This window comes from Talpa europaea, assembly GCF_964194135.1.
Source record: "Talpa europaea genome assembly, chromosome: 3".
Lineage (NCBI taxonomy): Eukaryota > Metazoa > Chordata > Mammalia > Eulipotyphla > Talpidae > Talpa > Talpa europaea.
The window spans coordinates 106,783,476-106,797,322 of NC_140069.1; the positions used below are offsets into that span (position 1 = coordinate 106,783,476).

The following is a 13,847-nucleotide window of genomic DNA, read 5'->3' on the forward strand; positions in this document are numbered from 1 at the left end:
ATACATTAACACTTCTCGCACACTTGAAAAAATAAGGGAAAATAATAGGACTTATCACAGAGCGAAGAAAAAGATTGAAGGTGATGGAACACTGTCTTATTTTTCACTTATACCTCAGATCAGTTAGACTGAAAGATAGATTCAATTTTCTTGTCATACAGGAAAAATATTATCTCTCTGTGTGGGTGTGTGAATCCCAAGACTGGAAAACCACTCTCTTATTATTGCCATTAAAATCACAATGGCAGCTGGGCCTTTGTTGTTCTCCAATGGTGTCTGTATCTTCACATTTGGATGAATCCCAAGCCACTGTCTTTGTTTTCATGTCAAGTTCAACATGGAGTCCTTACTTCCATCTTTACCCAGAATCTGCTTTCTACCACTAAAGCTTCTTTCCTTCTTTCTCTCTCTCTCTTTTTATGTATGTTTGGCAATTTGTCTCCATTTGATATGTAGACCTGTCCGTCTTGGCCTAGCCCAGCTCAGTGACTGACACTCCAGTCTCTACCCCTCACCTTTGTCCTCTACATACCCTAATAACTTGGCTCTTGCCCTTTGCTGGGGTTGCCTTCATCCCCTCCATCTGCAGCCTACCCTCTACCACCTTGTTTCTTGATTGGGCCCAGGAACTTATAATGAACAATAAGCATCATAGTGGGAATAACACTATGCTTGGCCTGACAAGTTCCCTCTTCCTGAGAAGAGGCCTCTTTCTTTACTCTGCCCATTGGCTGAGGTCTTCCAAGGACAGGGGAGGTGAAACCCCTGCCTGAACCAAAATAACACTCCTGTGTTACTCTTTCCCACCTACAAGCCTGGATTGCTCTGATATCCAAGGGACAGTAGTTTGTTCTCCTTTGGATACTGGGAATGCATCTGCGCACTGACCTTGAGGGTTAAATCTGGTCAGAGTCTTTTTCCATCCTGCCTTATTAGGGGGCTTTTTTCCACCAGCCACCTTAGGAATAGACCACAAAGCATGTCCTTGTTCTGGTCCTTCTCCTAAGCCTTGTCCCTTTCCCCTATATCTCTCTACCCTTCTGACTCTGGCTTTAAAGGGACCAGGCTGATAAAGGAAAATTCCTTAATGGGAGTAGGTAGGTCTGCTGAATAGGATAAGGGCACATTAGGTATATTTAGAAGACAACTGGGAAAGGTGTGAAAAGTTGATTTCTCTTCTGCTTGTTAAAGTGTAGGGTGACTTTGGGGCTGGTGGGAAATGTTTGAAATGGGCTTTGATGAGCTTATGGTTTAAAGAAAGAAAAGACGGAAAATAGACTTTACAGTATTTTCCCCCATTGGCACTGTCAGTTGGCCACTTATGCTTTCTTTTTGGGTATTACGTTTTAATCATTGTTACTTTAGTAGTACTTTTGCATATTGATGAGTCCTAATATAAAGACTGATCCTCCCTAGAGGTCATACCTATAAAAAGATGGTGTCTGAGACTCTCTGTTCAGATAGGGAATCTCGTGAAGAAATCTGGCCAAGGATGTGTAGGACCAGGCAGGAGGACTGTCCCACACTGACCAGGAATTATCAGGACTGAGTATCTGTGTGTGTTTGTGTGTGTAAGGCAGGTAGTGGGCTGGCCCAGTGGTGCCACAGGTTCCCCTTAAAGATAAAGAGGCATGTTCTACCCCAGCTTGGCTGTAACAGCAACTTGCGTTTCAGTCATTTGTGTGTTCTTTAGGTCAGGATCTCTGGCATTTATTTAATGCTTGTATCGTCTTTAAAATTTTAGGTGCCATGGAAGTTTGGTGTCAACAAAAATCAGTCACACCTCCATGAATTACCATCTGAATGTATCCAATCTTAGGAAAACCATGTTAATTCAGACAGGGAGGAAACTGGTGATGAACTCCATCTTGCCATCATCTTTATCTCTAAAGCACATAGTGGGCATCTCAGACATATTTATGGGATCATTGCTTTCCTCATTTACTGTAACTGACAGAATACCTCCTTGGTCAAGTTTGACCTTTCTCAAAAGATCTATGTAAGTAAAATTCTAATATTTGAAACTTAATCTTTGGTAATCCTCTAAAAAGACAGTCTCACCAGGAATTTGAATTACTGGTGGAACCTGGGCCTGCCCCAGTTTTTGGCAACCAGGTACTGCTGGTCAGTAACTCACAGACATAGCTAAGAGGAGAGAGGCTGGGGGGTTTTCTTTTCTCTTTCCATCCTGATAGGAGTGTGCTGGGAATCTGTTCTGCTCTGAATCTCCATTACCTGCTGATCTGGTGCTGTGGCATTTAACCTGTTCTTTGCTGAATATTTAGCTGAGTTCCTACCTGTCCCTCTGAGGCAACTGAGAAAGTATCACTGACTCAGTGGTTCTCCAACCCCTTCTGCTCACTGACCTCTTTCCTAGTCCTTAAGGGGTAGCTATTGTGGAGTTTAGAGGTTATCAGCATGTTTCTAGACTAAAAATAAATTCTAGGCTAAACCCTTTATTTGCTTCATACAACACTTAGCACAGTATCCTGGCAATCAGACTTGGTGCCTGACTATATATTAAGGTGGGTTGTACCCTAACCTAGGCAGAACAACTAAACCCTGAGGTTGGTTAGTATTACCCTTACTCCCTTCTGGCTCATATCTGTTGGATTTGGAGTAAAGCAAAACAGATACAAGGTGAGGGAAGAAGCTCTCTTTTAAAACCTCTCATCTGATGTGAGTAATGAGCCTGCCAAAGGAGGAATAGGAAAGCTGGGCACATCCTACCTACTTCTCTGGTCTCTTTTGGATGAACCCTGAGGCTTCTTTGAGGAATTTGTAATTTATTTACCATGACAACCAGGCAGCAGTGATAATTTAGGATAGGAATAATAACTTAAAATATTAAACAAATTTTAGATGGTTTTAACTTTTTCCCTAATTGGATTTTTTGAAAACTAGGGTTGTTTGTACAGAGTGTATTTGTGCTGTGAAATTTTCTTTCCTTTTCCTGGTTGTGAAATTCTAGCACACTGGTAGTGACTGAAGAGAGAGACCATGTAAGGAAGACAAAGCAAAACTTTAAGCAGGCTCTCTCAAGCATGATGTATTGATGTTCTTGGATATGGGTGGCTTCCCTGTACAATGTTGGGTGCTTAGGAATATCCCTGGACTCTACTCACTAGATCCTAGTAGCTCCTGCTTTCCTGTTGTGATGGGAGTATGTGGGTTGTCCCCAGATGAGAACCATTGCCCTAAAGAATCCACAATTCCCTTTTCTGCTTCCTTCCAAAATGCCTGGTGGCATCATGATTACATATTATGGTTGAGTGAAGTGAATTATGTGGCATATCTGAATTTATGTAGATCATCTAAGGAGTTTATGGAAAGAGAATGGGATTTGAAGTCAGAAAACCCAAAGTCAAGTGGTATGATGGAATAAATTGATAGCATATGTCCCCTGCCCTCAACTTCCCTACCCCACATATTTCCTAGTGTAGGAGAAATTTAAGAATCTAAAAACATTGATTGGGGGAACTGCAACTTTCATACCCAATGAATTGAAGAGGCAACCTCAGCAGAGTGGTTGTCCTTTTTTGTGTTCTAGTAGCCCAGAATGGAGTCGATATCTCCTCTGTTTGGTCACATTTTATTTTTAAGGGGCAGGGTCAAAATTGAGAGAACAGGGAAATGTGTTTTCCTCGTGCAAGGCTGGACGGTGTTATGTTTGTACAATAATAACATTTATGACAAATGAACTTCATTCTCCAGATGGGTGACCTAAAATGGGTGTGTTCCATTGTGTACCCAACTCCCTATCATGCTGGTCTCAAAGCTGGTTAAAAAGTCTCTAGTCTTTTTCATGTGGGCAAGGGTAGAACTTCCACTGAAGGAGTATCATGGAGGAGAATGAGAAGATGCAGAGAAATTACATATACAAGGAAAAGCATCCACCTCCACCCCCAGTGGTGGGCACTGAGTTTCAAGTCTTCCTTTTCTGAATTGCTCACCTGACTCATAAGAAATTACCTGAACCTCCAGCACATTTTGGCATTTTTTGGTTGAAGGAGTTGGTGTTGGCAATATCAGGAAACTGGCTGCCCCTTTCCATGAGAGGCTGGCACTGGGGGAAATATGGGACTGGGGGAAGGTACCCTGGCCTGTCCTTGAAGATGCCTGTCAGAGAGGACTGAGACCACAACTCCCTGCTTGCTTTCCTACTTAATTTTCTCCCATTACACTCATTATCCTTTGAAATGCTTTTGGAGTCTTTCTCCTGCTGGAATATAGGCCTGATATTGGCAGAAATTTGTGACTATTGTGTTCACTTCTAGTTATTCAGTGCCTAGAATAATTCCTGGCACATAGTAGGTGCTTACTAATTATTTTTTGAAAGGGCATTCTTTCCCTGAAACACAGAAAGAAGAACATGCTACACCAAGATTACATATACAGTGATCAAGGCAACATTTGGCAAACAACTTAACCTCTCTGAGGCTCAATTTTTCATTTATAAAATAGAATTAATAAAAACATCTGTTTCATCTATCTCCTTTTTAGGGTCAGCATGGTAGTCTTTCCTAATGTAAATTATGACAACTTTTACAACGTTTCTAGAACATTTGGAAGACTAGAGATGTTATGAAAAGTTTTTTTTTCTTTTAAAGTACTGTAAAAGTTTTTAAAAAGTATTTCAGCACCAAAGACACTAAGAGACTATAGGAGCAGAGCGCAAACACACTGCAGAACCAAGTTCTACAGAATTCTAACGGACCACCAGGGGGCACTCACCACTGATGTTCTAGAGACATCGCTTCCTTTACCTCCTGTTTCAGCTTCATCAGCTCTTTTGAGATTTCATCTATTGTTAAAGGAGTTTCCTGTTTTCAACTCTTACCTTTCTATTTGTCCTAATTCTTCATTAAACACTTCTGTTCTTTCTGGCTTTGGACCTGGTTCTCCCTACCTTTGGATACTGACTCGTAGATCTTGCACCTGCAGCTCTTACTTTCTTCATTTCAGACCCATATACTGTGATGGCATTTTAAGTATTCCTCTGTAGTTTGAACTACATATATTTGAACATACATTGACATTGTTAAAGAGTAAAAATATTGAGTAAAATATTTATAAACTAATACCAAGAGGATGATATCTGTTGTGCAAGTTATTCCAGAGAAATCTTCCATCTGGTAAGCCATATAAAATAACATGACTGCCATTTGGCAGGTGGGCATTTAAATACTTCAGTGTCTGCATCACTTTGGAGTAAAATTTCTCAGGAGTGGTCATTCCTGGGACTGGGTCAATCTTCCTGTTGGTGAAAGGAACAGAAAATATCAGTACATTATAAGGATTTATGTGGGCAAATGCAAGATACTCCCTCTTTCCTCCACTGCGCGTGCACACACATGCACACACACAAATACATAGTGGTTATTAGTAGTACTTGCAAAATATTCCTGGCTTCCTGACTCCCTTGAGGTTGGCTTTGTGACTGATCTGGCCAATGACATATGAACAAAAGTGACATGTGTCATGTTTGCTGGTATGAGAGCCTGTAGAATGCTTGTTTTGCCATGGATCTGCAATGAATCTGCAATGGTCTTCTCAGTGTAGTGTTCTAGATAACAGTTGCTTCACCACTATGGTTCCTAGGATAGAACTCCATGGCGATCCCTGATAGACATGTAGTGTGAGTGAGAATTAAATGTCTATTGCTTCACATTACTAAGATTTTAGAGGGTATTTGTTTCTGCAACATAAACTAAATTATCCTAACTGATGTACATGGATAGGATGGGATTGAAAGAGTCTGATATTGCTCTTGAAGGAGTCTGATATTTGATACTTTAAGGTCTGCAATTTCGGTCTTTAAAACTTTTCACATATATCTAGTTTGGGAAGTAAAATTTCACTGATAAATGAAGTGACATTATGTGTTCACATTCTATCTGTCCTTTCTACACTGATTTTGAACTTTTATATTCATAAAAGTTGACTAACTGCTATTTCAGAATACACCCCCAAGATAATATCTGCCAGTAGGCAATTTCATTTTACATCACTGTGTTTCTCTGTATAGTAGTGTTTGTGTTCTATAAAGGAAATTTGAAGTTTTAAATACATTTTCTCTACTTATTTCATAAAAGTTAGTTTAAAAAGGAAAAGGAAAGTTCTGAAAAGTAGTTATAAGAGCATAGGCATAAATAAAAGAATTTCAGACAAAGATGAAAATGTAAGTGAACTGACATATGTCTGTTATATATACATTTTTTGAACAGTGACTTTTGTATAGACTTTCAGGAACACATTAAATTTGCATTAAGAGACAATCCTGCATTAACCTGTGAGGAAAGTACAGAATTCTCAAAGGTTTTCATCTACTCTTTAGGCTCTAAATTGCCTGTTGTTAACATAAGTGGAATAATGCTATAAGTTGTTTTCTATTTCGAGTCCTTAAAGCTTCAGAAATTTACCTAATGATCCTGTCATGGGTGGCAAGGCATCAGTAGAATGTGGAAATAAGGTCTTTGCAGGTATAATTAGTAAAGATGAGGTTATTTTGGGTTAAAAGGAGACCTTTTACTAACTGCTACTACAAAGCCTAGCATCCTTATAAGAAAAGTAGAGTATGCATAAATGCACACATAGGGAAGAAGTCCATGTGATTATGGAGGTAGCAATACTCTAATACTGATATGAAACAAAGACAGTGCAAGAAAAGAAGATTATAGACCAATATCCCAGATGAACATCCATGTAAAAATATTCAGAAAAATACTAGCAAATAGAATTCAGCAGTATATCACCAGGATTTTACAACATGATTAAGTGGTATTTATGCCAGGGATGCAAGGATGGTTTAATATATGTAAATCAATTACTGTAATACATCATATTAACAAACAATGAAGAATCTGAGCTAATTCATATTTAGGAAAAGGCATCCTGTAATTTAAGCAAGCATAACCCAAATGGTTAATTACTAAGTGAAATAGAAATGGAAGACTTGATGTTGCTAATGGAACATTTCTCAGGCATCTTTGATATATTGTGGACAGTTACATAACTTGCAAATGTGTGTTGACAAGAATTTCTTTAATGCACATAGCAAAATTAACAAATTCTTAGTTCAGTCAAGGGCAAACAGTTTTAGTGACAGGTCACCTGATAGAGCCACAGCAAGTGCCTTCTGATATGCTCTGAAAAATCCACAGTACCATATTGATCTGTGTATTCTTTCTCTTCTAGTGGATTTTCAGGGGACTTAGCAGTAATATTTTAGAAACCAAAGGGTCCCAGTGTTTTGGGAAACAGCTAGAATTTTTCTGATATCAGTCAAAGGTTGAGTTGAACCTAACTTTAACTTTTTTTTTTTAAATATTTAATTATTTATTTATATAAGCACTGGGTACAGTCAGAAGCATGGGAGGGTGAGAGAATTCACCAGAGCCAGAGTGGGAAGCAGAACAGGCAGAAGGACCGATGTACACTGCTGAGGGGAGCAGCGGGCAGCAGGAGAGGTCTGTGTGCCATGTGGGACCCTCGCTGGCGGCTGGGGATCGAACCGGTGCTGTAGAGGCTGCGGGCAGCTTTGCAGCCCAGCGCTCAACCGCTGCACCACCAGGGGAGGCCCCTGAACCTAACTTTCTTAACCATGTGTTCTGTAGCCAAGATAGCCTTATTTTGCCTGCCAGGCTTGCAGTGCCCTGCAGCCCTCCTTATACACCTTGAGTTTATGCCAGTCACTGGGGAGGCGGGGAGAGGTTAGGGGTTGAGGGCCCTGAATTAACAGATGATAAATCTGAAAAGCAGCCCTGAGGATGTGATATTTTGCTTGGGAAAATATGAGAGAAAGTGGTGCCCGCCAGGACCATCTCACACATGGCAGGAACACATGGCTCGGCTGGCCACAGATAGAGGACCTTGCCCCTTGGGTGCCTCAGAGTCTGTCCTCAGCCAAATGAATTGTATCTGATCATGCAGAATAAGCCTCATGACTTGGGTGCAGGGCTGGCTGTGCTCGTTTCATTACCCTGGCAGGTATTCCATTGGATTTCACTGGGCTGATGCCAGAGAGGTGTGTCCCCCTTTCAAGGAAGAAGCAAGCAGTTGCTACAGAAAATGTTCCCCAGAACCAGAGTTAAACCCCAGAGACTTGTCCTGATTGAGTGCTCAAAACTCACTAAGAGCTAGCACTTGTGTTTTTGAAACTTCTTTAGGCCTGTCAGCTGCAATCAGTCTCTGACCTTCCATCTAACCCCCTTGAAGAGCCACAGTCTAGGAATGGTGGACCCACATTATCCATACATAGAGATTTTGGGTTCCCAAAAAATGAGTGTAAGTAGGAACATGGGCTTGTTGAAAACTTCCTATCATTTCCTTGGCTTGACTGAGGAGGACAGGAGAAAGAATTCCTCTGAATAGCAGTTCTGTCCATTTCCTTCCCTGCTGATTTCTCTACTGTTTGATTGGATACAATGGATGTTTCCCAGTAGTCCAGGATCCCTGAGGCTTGTGACCTGTCAGCAGCTTGGCTGCTTTCCCTCAATGTAGCCTTGATCAGTTACTCTTAGTGACATATGAAGTAATACTGAAAAAAATGCTTGGGGGTTGGAACACAGACAACTTGTGTGTGCCATTCCTGGCTCTCTTTATTAGTTGAAAAAATGGGCAATTTATAATTTCTAGATTCACTATGAAAAATGCAAACAGGTTGGCATGTGTGGCTAGTGTTAGACACTTTTGTAGTTTAATCACATTTCCAGCAATTACCATGCAGTTTCTAGGGATGTCATGTTGGAACACTGGGTAGGAGCTTATGACTTGGGAGATCTTGAGCTTTTCTAAATAGGCATTGCTGCTTCTACTTCTGCTGCTGTAACTCCTTCACAGTTGCCACTTTCCAGGAATTTCTCTCCTCTGCTTTACTCACCTTCTAAAACTTTTTGAGAAAGGCCCATGGAAGCTGGGTTATCTCAGTCCAAATTGAATAGGATCACAATCAGAAAGCTGGGTTTGTCTACATTACCTTTCTTCTTGAATTTTTGATGCTAAAAGCTATTTTCCATTTGTAATTATCAATTACTTAATAAGTATTTTTTGAGCAACTGCATGAGTTTAGAGAATTGAGAAAGAATCACATAGCAGCATTATTTCTAAGAGCTGTCATCATCATTAAAAAAAGAAAACTGAAACTTGTTCTAGGATGGACTTATTGTACAACTTGTTGCTGGCTTGAGCTTTTTGAAATCACTTTGCTCACTTTGGGTTATCTCTCCACCTTGATGTTCTGGCAGATGGGGAGGTAGAGTTGCCATCTGTTTTTATTTTTCTAACCCCTCCACAGGACATCACAAAGTGGGCACTGCAGGGACGTCCCACACTGCCAACTCTGTTCTTTCACCCAAATGCTTGCTGCTTTTCTGCCCAGATCCCTGGTGGGGAGAGAATGGCACAGGCCTCTGATGATGTCTGCCTGCCCTCTGCCTCTTTGGAAAGGGAAAACCAAGGCAGGGTGGGAGCATTTCTGGGTTAGTAGCTTCTGATAGGAAAGTGCAATTTTAAGGATTTTGGCTCTTGGGTCAATTAACCAGTTTGCTTGCTCTGTCCTTTAGGGAAATATGATCTAGAAGCTGGAAGGACAATGGCTGATCTGACCACAGGTTTTTCTGTTTTGTGATGGGGTTGGGGCTGAAGTACAATTCTTTCTCCGTAAGCTTCTTGAGGTCAGGCACTCTGTCCTCTTTCTATTGTTTCCCAGAAACTGGCACAGTCTTAGCATACCATAGGTGCTCAGTACATACTTTAAAAAAATGAACATATAAAGGAAAACAAATAAGGGACATGTGGACTATATAAAGAGGATAGATTTTAGCCAGAGAACCTGGTTTGGCTCTCAGCTTTGCTGCTCAATGGCAGTAAAAGCATGTTCCCTAAACTTGCCAAACCTCAGTTTCCTCACCCATAAAATGGGGACATAGTGCTTGTCTCTCTGTTGTGGGATGAAATGATACAAAGTGGTATGGATCTGGGCTCCTGGCAACTTTGGGGATGTGTTTGCTATTTACCAGAGAGTTCCAAGTGTCTCGTCACAGAAGTTCAGACTTGGGTCTCCAGGATATAGTTAGTCTCGGTTAACCTTGGGCTTCTTTGGAAAGCAGCAGGTAGAAGGGGCTGGCACATCAGCAGCTCCAGATCATGGCATGGTATCCCCTGCCCTGAACTCACTTTAATGATTGAGTCTATATGTCCTCCACTACAGAGCTCTAGGGTGCTCATGGAGGTCTCTGGGAGGGCAAATTTTGTTTTCAGAGTGGACTTAGCTTGGTGAGTGAAGAAAAGGGAGGCAAAGGGTGGGCAGACAGTGAACAGGATGACTGATTTCCAGCACCACTTGGTGTGAAGTACAGTTCTGCTATCCATCAAATGAGTTGTCTCAGCAAGTCACTTAGCCCCTCTAGGCCTTACTATTCTATTTTCTAAAGTGGGTGACTACTAGGAACTTCCTTTAGATCAGATATCAACTTTTTTTTCTTTTTGGATATCATCACAGGATAGATGGCATTTACATGACTTACATATTCTTAGGGGTACAAGCAGATTTAGAGAAACATCCCCAGATGTTGTGGGGGCACTAAGGTATTAAACATTTTGAAATCCCTAATGAATTAGCAGTTTGGCAAAACTGCTTTCTTATGATGGGCCATGGGCATAAATTGATTATCCTTAAGTTATGTGCAGTTTCCTTACGAATTCTCTAAGTCTATGCTGTCTCTATCACATGAGCAATCAATCATATTGGGATGTAAGTGAGGAAGGTGTTCTTACCAGTTAATTGTGATTATGTCTTATTTTATTTAACAAATCATGGTTCTTGATCTAGGATTCATGGCTAGTGGTTGCATTTTTCTTGTGATAAAACTCAGAACTGATGATGACACATCCATTTGCTGTGGCACCAGGGGAGAGAATTAGTGGAACAGATATTTTTAAAAGGGTATTTCAGCTTCAGGGATCGGTTCTGTTAATTTCACATGTGTCTAGGACTTGCCTTTAAGATGGAGAAATTCAATTCAACAGCACATTACTGTAATGGATTTTGGTCAGGTGGGGAAGCTGGGGAAACCCAGAGCTAAAAAAATTTCAAAATTTCCTTTCTCAATAACTTACCTATTGCAGACATCATTTCCAATCATGGCATATATGACGATAGCTGGATGGTCCAACTGTTGGTTCCTAGACAAACTGAGAGGCCATAGATGGAATCTGAATGTTTAACACTTGGAAACACTTTGTAACCAGCATAAGAGGCTGGGTCTGTGAAAGAATCTTTGTTTGACCGTACCATTTGGTAAATTTTTCAATATTTTTCTTTCATTTCAGTTTCACCATTTCCCCTCCTTCTCTGTAATCTTTAACCCACATTCCTCTTAAGGAAAGACCACATAAATGTAGACAGATGCACAGAATTGAAAAGAGTGGATTGAAATCTCCAACAGGGGCAGACACTACCATCTTCTTAGTACCTTTCACAGCATTTGTCATCAATAAGCAGAGGTGAGTTTATCTGGGTTACTTATATTCAGGTTGGTAGGACATTGTAATACCTGTGTAGCTCTGGACCTGCAATCAACTTTGTAAAGGTAAGGGCTTATTGAGCGTCCATTCCTTGTTTCTGAATTTTATTTTATTTTTAAATTTTTTTTTAAAGATTTATTTATTTATTCATACAAGAATCAGGGTACAGGCCAGATGCTCGGAAAGGTGAGAGGATTCACTAGAGACAGAGTGGTGAACAGAACAGGCAGACTGATGAAATACACTGCTGAGGGGAACAGTGGGCGAGACAGGAGAGGTCTGCCATGCCATATGGGACCCTTGCTGGCTGGCCAGGATTGAACCGGTGCTGCAGAGGCTGCAGACAGCCTCACAGCACTGCGCTCAACCGCCTGCGCCACCAGGAGAGGCCCTGTTTCTGAATTTTAAAGCCACAACATGCATAAGAATATTTTTTTTTATTCCTAGAAAAGGAATATGAAATAATATTTTTGTTTGTTTGTTTTTCTGCATTCGCTGGTTCATGAAATGATAGCATTCCAGTGTTTGGGTAGTTACTAACAAGCTATAAACACACAATACAAGTGACTGAGGGAGAACAACAGAGAATTTCCACTTTTTTTTCAAAATAGGAAATACAATATAAAAGCAAGTTTTTATATTCTTTTCCCACTTACCTTCTTATAAATCTCTCCAAGGTTTGGGAAGATGCACCTGAATAATTAAAATGAAGAAAATAAAGTTAGGGAGTTCACTATCAGTACAGGAGTCTGCCTGACGACAATCATGGATGGAATGTTACTGTGGAGTCAGTGCTCCTCCATGCTGATGGAAATAACTTCAACCTTGACTCTTCTTAATGGATTTTATGTTCATTGGGTATTATATTAATATAAGCCAATACTCTTTGGATTCACAGGCCTCAAGACATTTTCTAAATGTGGATAAACTTTCTGCTAGATATGTAGAAAAGGTATATACCTGTTACCAGAAAGAAATTACCTAAAAGATTAGTGAACAGGGTAGCAGATGAGAGGAATTCTAAAAATGATTCTCTGAAAACCACCCATCTCCCTAGAGGTCTCATTTAATTACCCGCTGGTATTCCTGTTCCCTCCTGTGGCATCCCCTACATGGCTGGCATGAGCAAGGTTTAGGCTGTGGAGTTGATATATTTCAACTATAAGGAGATGCATGATCATCCTCCCTCAGCTCCTGTTATCACCTGCAAAGTATCTCTTGTATGAAATTCATATTTATTGAATATTTATTTTATTGTAGGCACTCTCTTAAGCACTTGCATTATTAGTTCATTTAAGCCTCAGCACAAATGTGTGAGGTAGGCAGAGTAGTATTTACCTTTTATAGTTGGGGACACTGAGGCTTATTTAAGTGACTTGCCCATCTTTACATAGTCATTTGAGGGAACTGGAATCAAGCCCATTTGGCAATGGTGAGCTCTGTCTCCCTGTGGGACATTGTTCTTCTAAGCTGGGAGTCAAGACATAGATTCACTGCTTTTTTGTTCCTTGGAGGCTGGTCTGCTGTTGTAAGAGAATCAACCTTAGGTGGTTGGTATAATTCAAGGGAAAAGAAAGATTCCCCTGTAATTGCCAGTCTGAAAGTTTGGGGGGGTGGATGGTGGTGTGTGAACACATTTTATGACAGAGCCAGCATAGACATTTACAGATCTACAAGGGTAAAAGGCACTGCACAGCCATGGCTGACCTATGACCCTATGCTAAAAACTATAACACATAAGCTACTGTTTTATCCTGCTTAAGTATATGATTCAGTGGCATTAAGTACATTCAAATTGTTATGCAATCACTACAATCCATCCAGAACTTTTCCACTATTCCAAATTGGAGTTCTGAATGTATTAAAGAATGAAGCACACACCAACCTCTGATGACCACCATTTTACTTTCTGTCTTTCTGAATGAAATCATTCTAGGTACCTCATATAAATGGGATCATTCAAGATTTACCTTTTTGTGCCTGGTTTATTTCCTTTAGTACAACATTTACAAAGTTCATTCATTTGTAGTATGCAATAGAACTCTCTGCTTTTTAAGGCTAAATAATAGTCCATTGTATTTATAGACCACACTTTGTTTACACATGCATCTGTTGATAAACATTTGGGTGGTTTCCACTTTTGGCTATTGTGAATGATGCTGCTATGAATATTGCTGTGTAAGTGTCTGGGTCCCTGCTGCCAATGCCTTTGGGTACATCCCTAATTGAAATTGCTAGACCATATGGTAATGCTCTGCTTAAACTTTTTTTAAGGAACTGCCATACTTCCTTTATTTTCTTTTTGCAGTGAGGCAGGGTAT

At 40.4% G+C, this 13,847-nt stretch overlaps 1 protein-coding gene across 1 annotated transcript in view; it reads right to left on the bottom strand.

Moving 5' to 3' along the window:
- Window positions 1-13,847, bottom strand: part of AOAH (acyloxyacyl hydrolase) — a gene marked incomplete at both ends in the record, with an annotated part of 147,038 nt that overhangs the window by 15,421 nt on the left and 117,770 nt on the right. The window contains 3 exons of the mRNA XM_084230605.1: window positions 5,085-5,257; window positions 11,119-11,193; window positions 12,183-12,219. Coding sequence (XP_084086731.1) covers window positions 5,085-5,257; window positions 11,119-11,193; window positions 12,183-12,219 — 285 coding nt within the window. The remainder of the gene's footprint in view (window positions 1-5,084; window positions 5,258-11,118; window positions 11,194-12,182; window positions 12,220-13,847) is intronic.